Below are 15833 nucleotides of genomic sequence, written 5' to 3'. Positions count from 1 at the left end.
TCCACCTAGATTTCTCTCTTGCTCACTTGCCAGAGTCAGCGCCATCTCCTCATCCGCTGCCCGCACCATCATACTCATCAATGGTTGCAGCTCCTTCCTTTCCACTGACGGTCGCCTCACCGTTTCACACGCTGTCATAGGTGCTAGAATGGACTACTGCAACACATTGCTAGCTGGCAACTCGCAGCGCAATGGTCACAAACTGCAAGTGATGCAAAACAATGCCCTCCGTTCAACCCTGAACTTCTCAAAAGAGAGCACATCTCCTCCGCTAGGTGAACAGCTCATTTGTTGCTCATTCAAGAATTGATCAAATTCAAAACACGAACCATCACCCACAATTGCCTCTCCAAGAAGGCACCCCCATACCTTGTTCAAAGGTTCTCCAGGGCCAATCATCAAGACCGACCAGAACTGCTTAGGCGAACTGACTCATTCTTCCAAAATTCTGACTAACCAAAGCCAGAGACTCCAGTTTTTTGTCCACTGCAGCAAAACTGTGGAACACATTGCCCCCCCACCCAACCCCCTCTCTGAGAGCGGATCAATCTTACTTGTCTTTCCGCAAATGCTTGAAAACCAGGCTCTTCACCCAGAGCAACTAAATATATTGTATAGACTTTGAGCAAATGCGTCCATTGTATATGCTGTTACCTGTGCCAGGTATTATGCCTCCGTAAAAGCGCCTTGATGCCCCAAGGTTTAGTGTGCTATACAAATGAAAAAATAATAAATAAAAGTTGGAGTGATCTAGATGTACGGGCAAATAACACTGCCAGCATAGGTATAACCAAATGCCGTATCTTTGGACATTCCAAAAGTGCATTATGCAAGGCATTAATATAAAGTGAAAATACTAGGGGCTGGGGGCAAAAAGCACTCCTGCTGTACCCCAGAGTTTATTGGAAACCTATGGGTACTATTCCTATGGACAATCCTTACAATGCCCAATATACCTTGGAGAGGGAGGAAGGCTGGAATGAATGCATTGACGATTAATGCAGTGTGGAGCAACAGCAGAGGAATTTGGAAGCTAGGGGTGCTCACAGTTGCCACAGTTACAAAGACAAAAGCAAAGGCTTATAGGCGAAGGCATGCCAGAGAAACAGCAGAGACTGCAGCCAGATATGTTTGGGGAAGGGGGCGTGGCTGAGGGTTTTTTTAAAGCTTTGCCCCAGTGTAACTTGACCCCTTGCAAAATGATAGCTGCCAATTAGCCCACAATAAGATGAGTGCCAGAACTAATGAAAGGGGTGAGAGATAGAACCAGGAAGAGAATAGTACTAATGTCATCTGGCGGCATGGAGGTGGACCGAGCATGATTGTCCGTGTATGTTAGGAAGTTGTCGAGAGTGTGTAAGGCGGTAGTAGTAGTGGCAAGGGCAGAGTCAAGCCGGAGGGTGGGTAAGTTAGAAGAGATGGGAAGATAAAGTGTGGTAAGATCAGGAGACAGATGAGTAGATTGGTTATTGAGGGTGAGAGTAGGGAGGTGTACGTAGTCAGGGGGTGGCAGAAGTGAGAGGAGAAAGAAAGAGGTGCACATAGAGCAAAGGAAACCTGGAAGTTCATGGAGGGAGAAGAGTGAAGATGTACATAGAGAGAAATAGGGACATAGTGCGGACGTCGGGGACAGAAGGGGAGAGAGGGAGAGGAAGAAGACAGGAGGGTCCGAGAGGAGGCAGGGGTTGAAATGGAGTGGAGGGTGAGGCAGAAGGTGTAGTGAGGTCAATGAAGGGAGTGAGTGAGTCAGTGAGAGAGAGAGCACACACGAGAGAATGGACCATGGTGTCTGTTACTGGCACAAGGATATAGCCATTCCTATTGGGCAAGCCTGGCGTCTGTTAGGTTAGGGGGACTTTAGAAGATCCCCGGAGGGATCCAGATAAATAAGGCTTTGGACTTTAGGCCCTCACCTGCTGCTAGCTTTTAGATGGAAGGGGTTACCGATTGCTAGTTGTCAAACCTGGGGATAGGCGAAGCCTGGGTTAGTAGCGTCGGAGCCGAGTTAGGGAAGCCTTTAGAACCATTTTGACTATTTTCAGAATACAAAACCAGAACCATCTTTTGGAGTCTGAGTAATTAAGGCCATCCGTGAAGGGGTAATGCCCCTCTCACCCGCTTCATCAGTTTATCGCAATTTAGGGTTTAAATCTGTCCATATGTTTTTTTTGTTTATGGCTACAACAGTTGAGTCGTTGCATTCTTCTTTGTGGTTGCTCATGCTAAAGGGGAATTTGCTGGTTCCTGTTACATTCCTGAAGTGTTCTCTAAAGTGTCATTTCAAGGGTCAGATTTGGATTTCTCACGAAGGTTGTGATGGGTTTTCACCTTACTCAGAAAATCAACCTGCCAGTACTTTTCCAATACGATAGTCCTTTGTATTATCAAATGCTTCAAGCTGGGTGTATGGGGTTGAATAGTTTCCTACCTGGTTCCACACAAGGTATGGGTGATTCTTTAGTTCCTTACGAGTGTGTGCTGATGCTGGACATTTTTGCCATTCTGCAAAATGAATCTCATTGCACATGTTCTGCCTGGATTCCATGAACGGGACGCTAGTTTTGGTTTTGAAATCATCTAGAAATTCCTGTTGTAGGTGCTGGTTTGTTGCCCTCTCTATTGCTTTCGGAGACTTTCAAGAGAGGAGGGATCTGTCCTTTCTGAAAGAGAAGTACTTGCGAACACAGATCCCTCAACACCCTTCCCATCCTGCTTCTCTGATGGATTGCTCGGCACATTTTATATTTCGTACATTTCTCAGCCTCAGTAGGGAAAACTTGCCAGCCTCAGGGTAGTGGAGTTCATGCGGCTTGGTTTATATACCTCTGATGAGACATCAAGCTCTAATATGTTGGTGTGGGTGATTAGATTTTTTAATGGAATTATCTGTCAGAACATTACAAAAGGTAAGTAGCTTGTTCTTGTGAAAATAATTTTGTAGAGTGCTCGCTACTTCATTTCAAATCACTTTGTTTTTATTCAGCTTAGTCATATATTTTTAATGTAATGACTGTAATTGAAATTAAACTTGAAAACTTGCCAGTGCATAGTGAGTTCAGTAGATAAAAGTATTTGAAATATTTCTGTGCTTCTTGGGAAGTTTTCTGGGAAGTTTTTTTTTTTCATATTGGTGTATGTCTAGAAGTCGGAGAGCTTGAATGTGCTCTTTATTTCTTGCCAGACAGAATGGATATCCTGGCACATCTTTGTTTAGGAGAGATTGAGAATTGTAAATCTACAGGCAGTATTGAGAGATGTACCCAAACCCACTTACCTTTTTCTGTCAGGAGCGTGTAGGAAATTGATTTATCTTACCGGTGGGACAAATAATGGTCTGAAATCTGTATTTAAAAAAAAAATCCATTGCCCTCTTTCTATGCCTTTGTACTCCTAGAATTGGAGTAATTGTTTTTGGACCCATTTCTCCAACCTGCAAAGAATATTTAGAGATGTAAATAGATGATGGAATACAAAAGAAATCTTTGAAGAACATTCATATTGATGTAATTGATTCCTCCCACAACTGCCTGTTGTAGATGTACCAGTTTCCTTGTAGTGTTAGGACATTGCTGAAATCCAAGCATCTGGAATGATGTCAATAACAAACATTGGCTGTGTTCCAAGAACTTGTATAGGTTTACAGTAGGTAAATATTGACTTCCATGGCTTCAAGGTGTTGTATTACAACACACGTACAGTACTAGATCGACCATGATTATTAATATTAAAATAATTGGACACAATAATGAAAATAATAAAATCATGACACCTGCCCCAATTTTCATCACTGATTGCGTTCCTTTGCTTTTAGGAGGCCACTTTCCAAGATGCTGCTAAGGACCATCCAAGTAACTGGGTAGCCTAAATCAGTTGCTTCGCTATTCCAACCAATTCTACTTTTCCTCCACCCTCCCTTTTTTGTGGTTGCTGAATAAGCATGTTCTACATAATGTTAAATTGTTTCAATAAGTTTAACTTTGCAGCTACCTATGGCACTATATATTAATATGACAAAGCAAATACTTTGTGCCAAAGCTAGCTTTCGTTACTTGAAAGGTTTGGATAGGTCTGACACGACTATTGAATTTAAAGTGATGTTTTAAAAAAATGTATTTGCATTGTAAACTTGTAGTTCCCATCCTTGATGTTTTCTTAATTTTTAAGGGTTCTGAGGTCCTCCCAGCTATGAGAGGTATTCAGATGATGGTAATTGGCGGAGAGAGTGAATCTTGGAGAGAACCAGCATTACAAGTGAGTATGTTGGTTCCCCCCATGTCCGCATCTATAAAGTGTTTATTTTAAATGTTTGAATTGGTCTTGTCATAGTCTTGATTTTAGTTTTTTGCTTTCTAAACATGGTGGTACGTCTTTAGTACAATAAACATGATCCTCATTAAACTGTTAATGCTGTTAAAATTGCTAGATTAACATTTTCAGACTTTTTTTGAGAACAGTCATGTCAGATTGTAAGGCCATTCATCTAAACGACTTTGCTTTAACATTGCAAGCTGTGCAACCTGTGACCCACCAGAGTAATTGGCTCCTTTTTATAATGCATTAACCAAAAGGACAACTTAATCCTCTGATTTTAGCTATTTATTGTGAAGTTTTATAAAGCTCTGCATTGTAACACAACATTGCTTCAAATCACAGAAGAAAGGCAGGGGATGCCAATAAGCATTCACAGCTAAACCCAGGGTTTGCTTTCCTCTGGAACTCTGAGGGAGCGATGAGCGGAAGATTAAGGAGAGGTAAAAGGAAAGGATTTAGAGATATTCCCTACTAAGACTTGTAGCTGCTTTCTAGAACCTGGAAAGGAGAATTACTGGATGGGATGGGCATACGAAGGATAAGAGGATGGTTAGATTGTATAAAGTTTCAAATGGAATTGTGTACCGATTCTGGGTCCAGCATGCGGAAAGGTAAGCATAGAGTGTGCGCTATATTTTGGATTAAGCAATAGTCATTGGTTGTAGTTAAGTAACTTAAATAGGGTTGTACTACCTCCTAGTGTGCCCTGGTCCTGTTGTGTGTGGTGTGGTATGGCATGCTGCGTGACTAGTGTGGAAAGGTTGTAGCCTTGACCTCATAAACAATACAGTTTTAATCAATGACACTTGTCGCTCGCCCTTAAATTGACATTTGTACAAAGTATTTTGTTGCAATATTACGTTTCAAGAAGATTGGGATTCATTTTGATGCATAAGAGATTGTCTTGCATAAACAGCCAACGCTTGTTTCTACACAAGGTCGTTATCAAGGCTGTTATAATAACATAATCATAATAATAAAAAAGAGTGACAATACCAAAATTAGAAATGAATTTTGTACACATCATAGTTTGGTGCAGGAAAAACAGAATGAGGAAAAAAGGAGGAATCCAAACAATATGCAAAGGTAAGCTCAATGTAGATAATGATTCAATCATCGCAAACCTGAATAATTACCATAACTTTTCTATTACGTAGGCTATTTTTCCACTTCATTAAATGCTGAAAGTGACCTGTGAGACTTCACTAGAAATCAATTTTCTTATGATAGATGAGGTGAAGCACCCATAATGCTGTCATATCCAACAGTGAATAGCTGCTACCCAAGGGTTATCGTGCATTATGACACCTATGGGCATATAAATGGGGAATGTGAGCTGAGTAGTTTGTGCTACTTCATTAGCTGTGAGGTACTTGTGTATACCTAGTGTGCCATGTCCAATCGGTCTCATGTGAAATTATAACGAAGTAATAAGAACTTTGGTGTATCAATTTCTGCAGTCTGTTGAATAGAATGTGTACTCCTACGTCCCGTCCCCTTTCCTCCACACTGTCTGGGCGTCCCTTGCTAGGGACAGGAGTCGGAACCTTTTATCACCAGAAAAAACCTTGTTCCCCTTTAAATTTAGAGACGCACAGCGGCGCGGCCCTAGGAGCATACCCTCCCCTGACTCGAACCACCGGCCCCACTCCCCAGTCCTCTTTTCTGCATTGACAGGAATGGGCCGATTTCACCAGCGCTCCTGTGTTTGGCTTCGGCCATGTAATACCACGTGCTCTTCCCCGGATACTTTCCACTGTCTTTTTGTCTTCTTTTATCAATCCGGTACTTGCTCCTCTGACGCCATGCACCTCCCCGGCGCATGTCGACTTCAGCGTGCTTCAGCTTGTGTCCTGCCTGCGTGGGGCGATGTCCGATCCCCACGCTATTTGCGTCCACGGCTGGGAGGGTTGTACCCCGTGCAACGCACTTACACCGCATGCTCTGAAGAACAGGTTAGCTAGGTGGAGGGAGCTCTTTGAGAAGTCTCCTCCAGGGGACTTGAAGGACTTCGTCAGACAGAAGTCAGGGCCGAAAGGAGGGCCTCTCTTTTCCATCACAGCCCGCAATGGCGACTCCTCCCCAAGGAAACGCCTGGGCAGGAGGAACCTTTCAGGTTCTTGCACCAGCACGGGTACCAAGCCTGGCTTAGCTACCGGCCGCCAGGCCTTGGGGTCCGTAGATCCTTCCGGAGACAGTGCTGTGGGACTGCAAGGTTCTTTTACCGGGTGTACACCTGATTGGCTAAGCCCTATTACCCGCAATATGTCTGAGCGTGCGCCTGCACGCAGCACTACTGGCAAAACTGCCTAGGGCGACACGCCTACCAGGCCTCGGCCTGTGGTGCAGGTTAGGTCTCATGGCCAGCCGCCAAGAGTCGTGGAGGAGGTCGGGCCCAGTGAGCCATGCAGCTCGACAAGATGGCCGCAGCGCCAGACAAGATGGCTGCTCGTCCAATACCACCCCGAGGAACGGAGCAGGTGGGGGAGCGAGTTAAAAGTTGGTACTGGTGTAGACCTGTTACGTGGCCTACAGCTTATCCATCAGCAGCGCTGGGCAGGTTTACCCCGCAACTGGCTAGACCGAGTATGCACCGACCCCGGGCAGCCCCCCCTCTACCCCGTCAACATCACCTGCCACCCCACCGGCCTGCAAGTACAGTTTCTTTGAAAAGTTCCGCACTCTCCTGAGATCTCCTCAGATGGGGGCCATCCTTAGGGATGTTATCAAGGACATGCTCCCTCCGGCCCCCCCGCCTGCGCCTACAGTCATTCCTCCTATGGCTCCAGGGTCGCAGGCCCTGTTGCTGCCCCAGCTGCCCGCGCTGGCTTCTTCAATTCCGGCTCCCCTGCCTCCCACAGTTCAGGCGGTTCTGTACCAGCCTTAGCTGCAGCCTCCACTGCAGCCTCCACTGCAGCCTCCAGGTGCGGTCTCCACACCTCAGCCCTCAGCGCCCAGCACTTCTCCACCCGCTCCAGACCAGCCAGACGACCCTGGTGGACACAGACGAGGAAAAAGACCCGATACGCCATAGTCAGCCAAGGCCTTCAATGAACGACTCGCAGGTCTGGCAGAGTACTTGGCCCTTCCTCAATCCGAGGTCGAACAACCAGAGACGGGGGTACTTGCTGAGGTCCTCTCTATCCCCTGCAGCTAGAACGGGGATCCCGATGCAGAAGGACGTTGTCGCCTTGGCTAAGAAGGGGTGGCACCACTCGGCCCAACCTGTCAATTGGTGCCTCAACGGCAAGTATAGGCAAATGAAGGGGGATCCACTCTTGCTGTCGGTCCACCCTCAACCACACTCTTTGGTGATTGGTGCAGTGTCACTCTAATCAAAGCCTCAGTCGTCCTCGGCCACCTCATCTTCTGCGCTGCTAGGCAAAGAGAAGATCTTGGAGGCGTTTGGGAAGAAGCTTTATTCCACCGCTTCGCTGCATCTTCCTCAATCCAACGCGGATGCCATGCTGGCAGCCGTTAACCAGAGGCTTTGGTGGGAAATGGCCAACTCAGTTCCGGAACTTCCAGTGCAGAGCCAGGCACGTTTTGAAGGCGGGACTGGCGGAGGCTAAAATAGTGGCGCAAGACAACATGGAGTCTACCATGGCCCACATTCACACCACTGGCTGGGCCATATGCACCGCTTTCACTCCACCCCCGATGAGGAGCTAGATAAAAAGAAAAACAGTTGGCAAACTGCAAAGTCTTTATCCTTACGAAGTCCACACCCAAGGCGTACACCCAGTCACGTCATCGCTCAGCACCGGCACAAACAACAAAACGGGGGGAGCAAGGTCTTTTTTCAGTCCATCTTTTCTGCAGAAGCCTCAGAGGGAAATAAGGCATGACATGCTGCTTCGGGTCCATGTGTCTCCTGTGGGGGACAGGCTTGCCCTTCACGCACAGTTCTGGCATCAGAACTTCGCGGACCCCTGGATCCTCTCAGTAGGATCCACGGAGTACCGCCTACCGATACCTCTCTCCCCTCCCTCATCCTCTCCACTCCCACAGATTGGGACAGCAACTCTGTTGGTGGAAAGTCGGTTGTTCGTCGAACCAAACAGTGGAAGAAGTTCCAGCCTCTCAGCGAGGATTGGGCTTCTACTCCAGGATTTTCGCCATACAAAACCACCACCAGGCTGGCCTGAGTGGTTTTGGACCTCTCCAACCTCAACCTTTCCCTCCCTATTCAAGATGGTTACGCCAGCACTCATTGCGAAGACATTGTGTGGGGGAGACTGGAGGACACTTATCTACACGTCCCAATTTGACAGCTGCATCGCTCCTTTCTGCAATTCAGTATCATGGGCTGCCATTTCCAATACAAGGTGCTGCCCTTCGACCTCAATTCAGCCCCCAGGGTATTTACCAGGCTCATGAATGCAGTGACAGCCCTCCTCAGGGCCCAGGACCACCACGTCTACCCATACCTGGACGACTGCATCGTCAGGGTGAAATCTCAGAAGGCGTTTTATCACACTTCCTCTGCCCTTATGATCACACTACGCGAACTAGGATTTTCGATTAACCTGAAGAAGTCTCAGCTGCAGCTTACGCAGAGCCTGTCCTTTTTGGGCCTCATATGGGACACAAACTCAGAGTTTTTCCCCTCGGAGGACAAGATCACGGCCATAAAGAGGGCCACCACACACTTCCACACTCGAGCAGTGACTCGGCCTGGTGGTACCAACATTTATTAGGTGTCATGGCAGCGGTCCTACTGGCCATACCCCACACGAGACTCAAGATGAGATTACAGCTGCACTTCACAGCCTCATTGAAGCAGGAGCGGGGCTCCCAAGCACAACTTGTCAGCATTCCTCCTTCTCTCCACCCGGACCTCACATGGTGGTCCAGGGACTGCAACCTGCGGACAGGCAAGCCCTTTCGGCAGCTAGCCCCGCAGGTCACCATCACCATGGATTCCTCCCTGGAATGCTGGGGAGCCACTTGGGATAACCAGTGTCCATGTAGTCTGGACCCTCCAGGAGCAGGAGTCTCGTATCAACTGGCTGGAGCTGAAAGCCATCTGGCTAGCTCTCAGAGCTTTCCTTCTGCTCATTGGGGGCAAGGTCGTTCTCTTCCAGACAGACAACTCCACCAGCATGTACTATGTCGACAAGCAGGGGGCTACCAGGTCTCCTCCACTGTGCAGCCTAGCGATCAGCATGTGGGAATGGGCCCTGGAGAACATCTACCTGACCGCCATCCACCTTCCGGAGGAGTCAACCTGGAAGGGGACAGGCTCAGCACACTGGAAGCAGACAATTACGAGTAGCAATTGAACGATTAGGTCCTGCTGGGGATCTTCAGAAGATGGGAGCATCCTCAAATGGATCTCTATGCCTCGCCATCTGGGCCAACAAGAAGTGCCAGCAGTTTGTGTCATGGCAGGGGCAGGGCCCCGGCTCCCTGAGCGAGGCATTCCAGATACAGTGGAACAGCATGTCGGCATATGCCATCCCTCCCACACCCCTGGTCCAGTGACCTGTAAGAGAAGACTCCTGTTACCTCAGCATCATTCTGAAAGCTCTGTGGTGGCCGGCGAGTCCGTGGTTCTCTGAGCTCCTCAGCCTCTTGGGCAGGCCACCCATTCACCTGCAGCTCTGCAGCTGGGCCCAGCTCATCTTCTTTCGCAGCACGGAGGCAGGGTTATCCACCCCGCTCCACAGAAGTTAGCCCTCGCAGCGTGGTTCCTGAGCAGGTCACACTGAAGCATCTGGGCCTGTCACAGGCTAACCTAGACATCCTTCAGGGCACTAGGAGCAAGTATACTAGGAGACAGTACACAAGTAAATGGACTAGGTTCTGTCACTGGGCGTACTCTAAAGGAGATTGGTCCCCCCCCTTACATGCTTATTACACAATGTGCCCTCCTTCGCTGCACACCTTGTTCACTTGACCGTGCAAGGGGACACATGCTGCACCTATTTGACAGCCATAGAAGCCTACAGGAACTTGGAGGTTTTCTCCTCCTCACACCCGGTGGTTAAACATCTGGCGGGCCTCACCAGGCTCTACCCACCCGCTTTACCCACCCATCAAGAAACTACACCCGGTGTGGGACCTCAATGTGGTGTTGGTCGCCCTGGCGCACAAACCTTTCGAACCATCAGATTGGTCACAATTAAAACAGCCTTGTTGGTGGGTCTCACCTCTGCTTGCAGAGTCAGCGAGATCCAGGCTCTGGTGGCATCGGAACCCTATACTACTTTTCACAGAGAGAATGCAGCCTGCTTTCCTACCTAAGGTAGTCTCTGCTTTCCATCTAAACGAGGAGATAGTTTTACCTACGTTTTTTGCCGGTCCTAAGGACGATGCTCAGAGGGTCTTGCGCTGTCTGGATGTCAGACGCGCTCTGAAATTGTCTGGACAGGACCAAGAGCTTCCGCAGGTCAGACACTGCCGCCTTCAGGGGGGCCAAGGCCAGGTTATCGGGCATCTAAGGCCTCTATAGCAAGGTGGAACCACCAACCACTTCCATCTTACATGCACGCCCACGCTGTCATAGCCAAGGCCACGGCCGTTGCATTCCAGCGGCAGGTCATCAGCTTGGCGGCTACCTGGGCCACCCTTTCCGCTTCCTGTAAGCACTACTGTTTGGACGCCGGCTCTAAATCAGAAGTGACTTTTGGCCAGGCGGTTCTAAGGAACTTGTTCGCTTAAAGAGGGTCATCTCTCCACCCTGGGGCTACATTAATTTGTAATCGGCCATGCAGTATGGAGGAAAGGGGAAAGGACATTGGAGTAATTAATAGTTACTCAACGTAGTGACTAATGTACTCCTTGTCCCTAATCCCCTTTCCTCCATACATCCCACCTTCCCCCTCCACCCCCCCCAAACAATACTGGTGTCATTAGGCAATGTTAATATTGTTGATGTGTCAATGGGGACTGAGGAGTGGCACTGGTGGGCAGAGTCAGGGGAGCGCATGCTCCCAGTGCCATAGCCACTGCGCGCCTCTAAATTTAAAGGAGAAGACATTTTTTTTTTGATGAAAAAGGTTCCGTCTCCCATGCAGTATGTAGGAAAGGGTACGATGGACTAGGAGTGCGTTCGTCACTACGTTGAGTAACAATTGATTATCTGATCAGCGTGTCAACGGTCAATTTTGAGTATGTCGACCATGATTCTATCTAAAAGTATGTGGCACTTACCCGTGTGAAGTTTATCATCCTTCAACCAAAGTTGCGTTTGATTGGGTTCAATTCAAATATTGTCTTCTATTGCTGCAAAATTCCATTGGAACTGTATGTTGGCCTAATTCAAGTGGATCTGCTTGGTAAATTAAAACCATCATTCACCTCTAGGTTCTTGAGCTGTTAATATATTTCAGCCAAATGGCTGGCGGTTGACTCAGTATTAATGATCCTGCAAGAATCCGAAACATTTTGAGTAGAAGGCAAAATTGCCATGTCTCACTAGCTTATTTGGTACCATGATTGGCATAACAGACATTTATTGTTTACACGTTTCACATTGTAATAATATAAGATCTGCTCTTAAGTTGTGCGGTTCTATATACTAATGGGTCAAATATGACGGGTATGAGTGCCATGTCACTATCGTATTGCATATCTTAATCCTAGACAAGTGCTATTTGATCATTAGCTTGCACATTTTACTTAAAACCTGTTATCATGTTAGTGAGAGGTCTATATAGTGCCTGCAGATGCGCTGAATTAGGTGAGTCTTAACTAAATGGATGTGGCGCCTGATTGACATCCTTGACTGTAACCCACTTGTGCTGTTCACGCGGGTGCCATTTTGACTGTATATAGTCCTGACGTGCGTGAGACTTCACACGTGGGTTGCATGTGACATCACAGGCATTGAGATATGTAAACAGTAAATAGTTATGTGCCCAAGTTGTTTTAAGATGGTCATCACAAGTGCTCTGTAGGGCATAGGAAACTTAATATAACATGCCAGGATCCTATATATCATGATTCAATAGTACCACCATGAGAGGTTGTCAACGAATTAAATACGTGAGTGGAGTACCACTGTAGGCCATTGTACAATTGGCCTAAATGGTATGTGTCACCACTTGGTTGGTGATTAGGTAACATACGATGTATGTGATTAGCACTACATGAAATGTTAAATCTGAATGTGATTTCTCACTGACACGGAATGGGTCCTAAGCCACTAATGTAAATGCATCAGCGCTGAGTATCTTTCGATCAAATTAGTAAATAACAGCTTTGCTCTACAATTTACTGTAATGCACAGTGCATTTGGAGTGCTCCATCTATCTTATCTTTCAAAGTATTGTTGTTGCCAATGATGTTCTAATACATCAACAAAAATATGTTGTAACAGAAACACGTCTACAAACTTTGGTCATCTATTGGATATTACCTATATGAATTGGAATGTAAGCCTGATAGTGCAGCAAATCCAATGGCAACTCCTCTGTTGAACTGTCCTTCCCATGATATGTGACATTAAATCCTACTTGGATAAGAAATTAATCCCAATTGGATAAGAAATCATAATACATATTTCATGTATTAAAACACACACACTAGAACAAAATGTTTTCAGCCTGTGGTCATCCATCAAAGGTTGACAAAATGCGTTGAAGTTCAATCACAATAACACTATGTAACAAAGCAGGGTCTTAAAGGTAAAAGATTGAGCCTCTGGAATTGATCTTCCATGGGATACATATAGTGTAATATAACATTACATTATCATTCTGTTGTCATTAAATAGAATGTCTACACCCTTCTCCACTGTGGATTTCCTTGGTGTGAGTATCATAAGTCTGACCCTTGTGTAGCATCATTGTGAATGTCCAAATAGCACCATTATTGCAGGAACACGTACATTTTGTGTTCTGTGTTGGGCCTTTCAGTGGTGCTGGGTAGGTTGCAGATACATTTGGATTCCATGCATCTAAGAGAGTCATTTTCAGATAAATCCCTCCCCCCCGTGTTTGCCACAGTTGTCTTTCATGAGGCCAAAGCATTTGAGATCACCTTTATTGCTCATCTGGTGGCATGTTTGTCAATGATTAGCCAGTGGTATCCTGGAGTCTTCACTGTTAACCTTGCCAAATGTTCTCTGATGGGTATTCTTAATGTCTGATATTGCTGCCAATGTTTAACTTATTGCACACACATGATGGCATAGACGAGATGGTTTGCTTTGCAATTGATAGTCTCTAATCTTAATCGCTATGCCTTCTTTGTAAATTAATGTATTGCAGTCTTTGTGTGCCTATTTGAACATGTTACATGTCCCACACTTGTGGAAACAATTGCTGCCACTACTAACCCTGCAGGGTTATAGCAGCTGGTGTCCTGAAATTAGGGACATAGTATGTTTCTGATTGTCGGCGCACTTGTGAATACAAATTTGGCCATCCGATCTATGAATTGCTTGAGATTATTAGCCATAGACAGAAGATGCCACTATCTGTGCATTGTTATACAGAATATGAGCGTCTTTAGAATATTGTTTGATCTCAATACTATTCCATTTGTTTGGACTGAAGTTGGAAGAAACAAGTCTGTTCTGACCTGATGTTTAATCTTGTCATGAGATTTGGTGGCCACACATGGCGAATAACCTCTTGGCAGAAATCTCTTGGATAGCAATACACATTCTTGTTCAAAAATGTTATTACGTTTCTGTCGAGCCTGATGGACCTCTCCTGCAGGTATAATATTGACATTGGCCTTACTGTGGCAATTTGTGGGATGTATTGTGGAGTTTACTTTTGTTGCTTTACACAATGTAAATTTTCTCATTAGCAATGTAGATATGTAAATCTAAAAAATACATACTAGTACCATCACAGTGCCCTGTCGGATTAAGACCAAATTCGTTGAGATATTTAGTGAAATTTAGAAAAGGATTCTGGTGTTCCATTCCATATTATGAAAATATTAATATATCTTCTCCTTATTACAACATTGTCAATAAACTCATTGTTATTGAGAGCATGCATATCTTCAGAATGTCATGAAGAGATTGGCCAGTGATGGAGCGTATTTAACACCCATAGCAACTCCTTTCGTCTGCACATAGTATAATCAAATATGAAGATATTGTTTGTCAATGTGAATCTCCAAAATGTTTTAATCATCTCCACATGTGAGAGGCCGTGAAATCCTAAAAAGTGTAATCCTTAGCTGAAATTACTAGATTGTGATCTATTGAAGTATAAAGGGTTGCAACATCTAATGTAGCCAAAAAGGTATCCTTCTTGCCAATCAACATTCTGTAGACACTGAAGAGCATGGGTACTATCCCTGATGTTAAGATGGTAACTGCAAAAACATGCTCTTTAATAGTATTGTCAATGTATTTGGAAAGACCTTCAGTTAGCCAACCAATGCTGCTCATTATAGGTTGCACCTGCATTAAGGTATCACATTTTTTATGAATCTTAGGCAGAAAATATATGGTTGGCATTGTAGGTTTGGTGATGGTGAAAGGAATTTTCCTCATCCTTGAAGACCACGTCCATGCCATTTAAGTACCATTATTTTCAAATCTTCAACTATTATATTATTCAAATTGGTTGTAAGTTTACTGTAACATCCTGGTGTTGCTAAATGTGACATGGCCACGTTGATATAATCTTCTCCGTTCATAATCACATTACCTCCTTTATCAGCCTCTTTGATCACTATACTCCTATCAGAGGCCAGTGCTGCTAGAAGCGTGCTGTTCGCTCCTGCTTAGATTATCTGTTTTTCCTATGACCTTAATGTTTTTTGTCTAAATAAGAGGGTACATCTATTGTCACAGCCTTGTGAAATGTTTCAATTATCTTGTCTGCGGACAGCTGTGAAGTGAATTTAGATCTGGGTTTGAGTTCTTGTATTGCCACGTTTCTTGGCTGAACCTCCAAGTCACTGCAAATTTCCGCAAAGCTAGTCCGAGTTCAATTATAAAGAGATGGGTGTTCTCTGTCAAAATTGAGAATGTGCTCAATGGTTTCAATGCTTTCTCAAAACAAATGTTTTGACCGGAGTGGTAAAGAACCTTTTCAGTTTGAGTTGACGAACAAACTTGAAAATGTCTATTTGAAAATTCATGAAGTCTTTGCCTATTGTGGGAGCAAAAGAAAGACCTTTATTCAAAACTGCCACCTCTGTTTTAGAGAGCTCCCAGTTTGACAAATGAATGAGTAGATTAGGGTTTGTTATAGGCCTGATTGCTTCCTGCAGCCCGATCTCGTCAACCTGCCTGCTGGCCCTTGTTCTTCGTCCAAACTCACTCCTCTCTTCCTTTCTTGCCCCTGATGTTTTGTTTCTTGTTATAGTATTTTATACTAGAGAGTCTTGGAATCTTACCTGTTTGGTTACATTTCTTTGGGTAGCAAAAACAAAGAGGTGATGGCTGGAAGGTTTAGACTTAATCTCAACCACTGGCAATGCTCTGGGCAACCCTCCAGACCACCGTTCTTCGCCTGCCAAGCCATTACAGAAGGGAAAGACCATATGCAAATCAGGCTTGGCCCCACCCCAAAAGGGGCAGTCCAGCCCGAACTGCTAGGCCA

At 45.5% G+C, this 15833-nt stretch overlaps 1 protein-coding gene across 2 annotated transcripts in view; it reads left to right on the top strand.

Annotated features, from left to right (window-relative positions):
- PAN3 (poly(A) specific ribonuclease subunit PAN3) overlaps positions 1 to 15833 on the top strand; it is a 2094753-nt gene that overhangs the window by 755724 nt on the left and 1323196 nt on the right. For both annotated transcript variants that reach the window (XM_069640299.1, XM_069640298.1), the window contains one exon: positions 4165 to 4251. In XM_069640299.1, coding sequence (XP_069496400.1) covers positions 4165 to 4251 — 87 coding nt within the window. The remainder of the gene's footprint in view (positions 1 to 4164; positions 4252 to 15833) is intronic.

The sequence above is a fragment of the Ambystoma mexicanum genome, chromosome 7q (assembly GCF_040938575.1).
Source record: "Ambystoma mexicanum isolate Mex_15411 chromosome 7q, UKY_AmexF1_1, whole genome shotgun sequence".
NCBI classification, from domain to species: domain Eukaryota; kingdom Metazoa; phylum Chordata; class Amphibia; order Caudata; family Ambystomatidae; genus Ambystoma; species Ambystoma mexicanum.
This window is presented reverse-complemented; position numbering and strand designations above follow the sequence as displayed.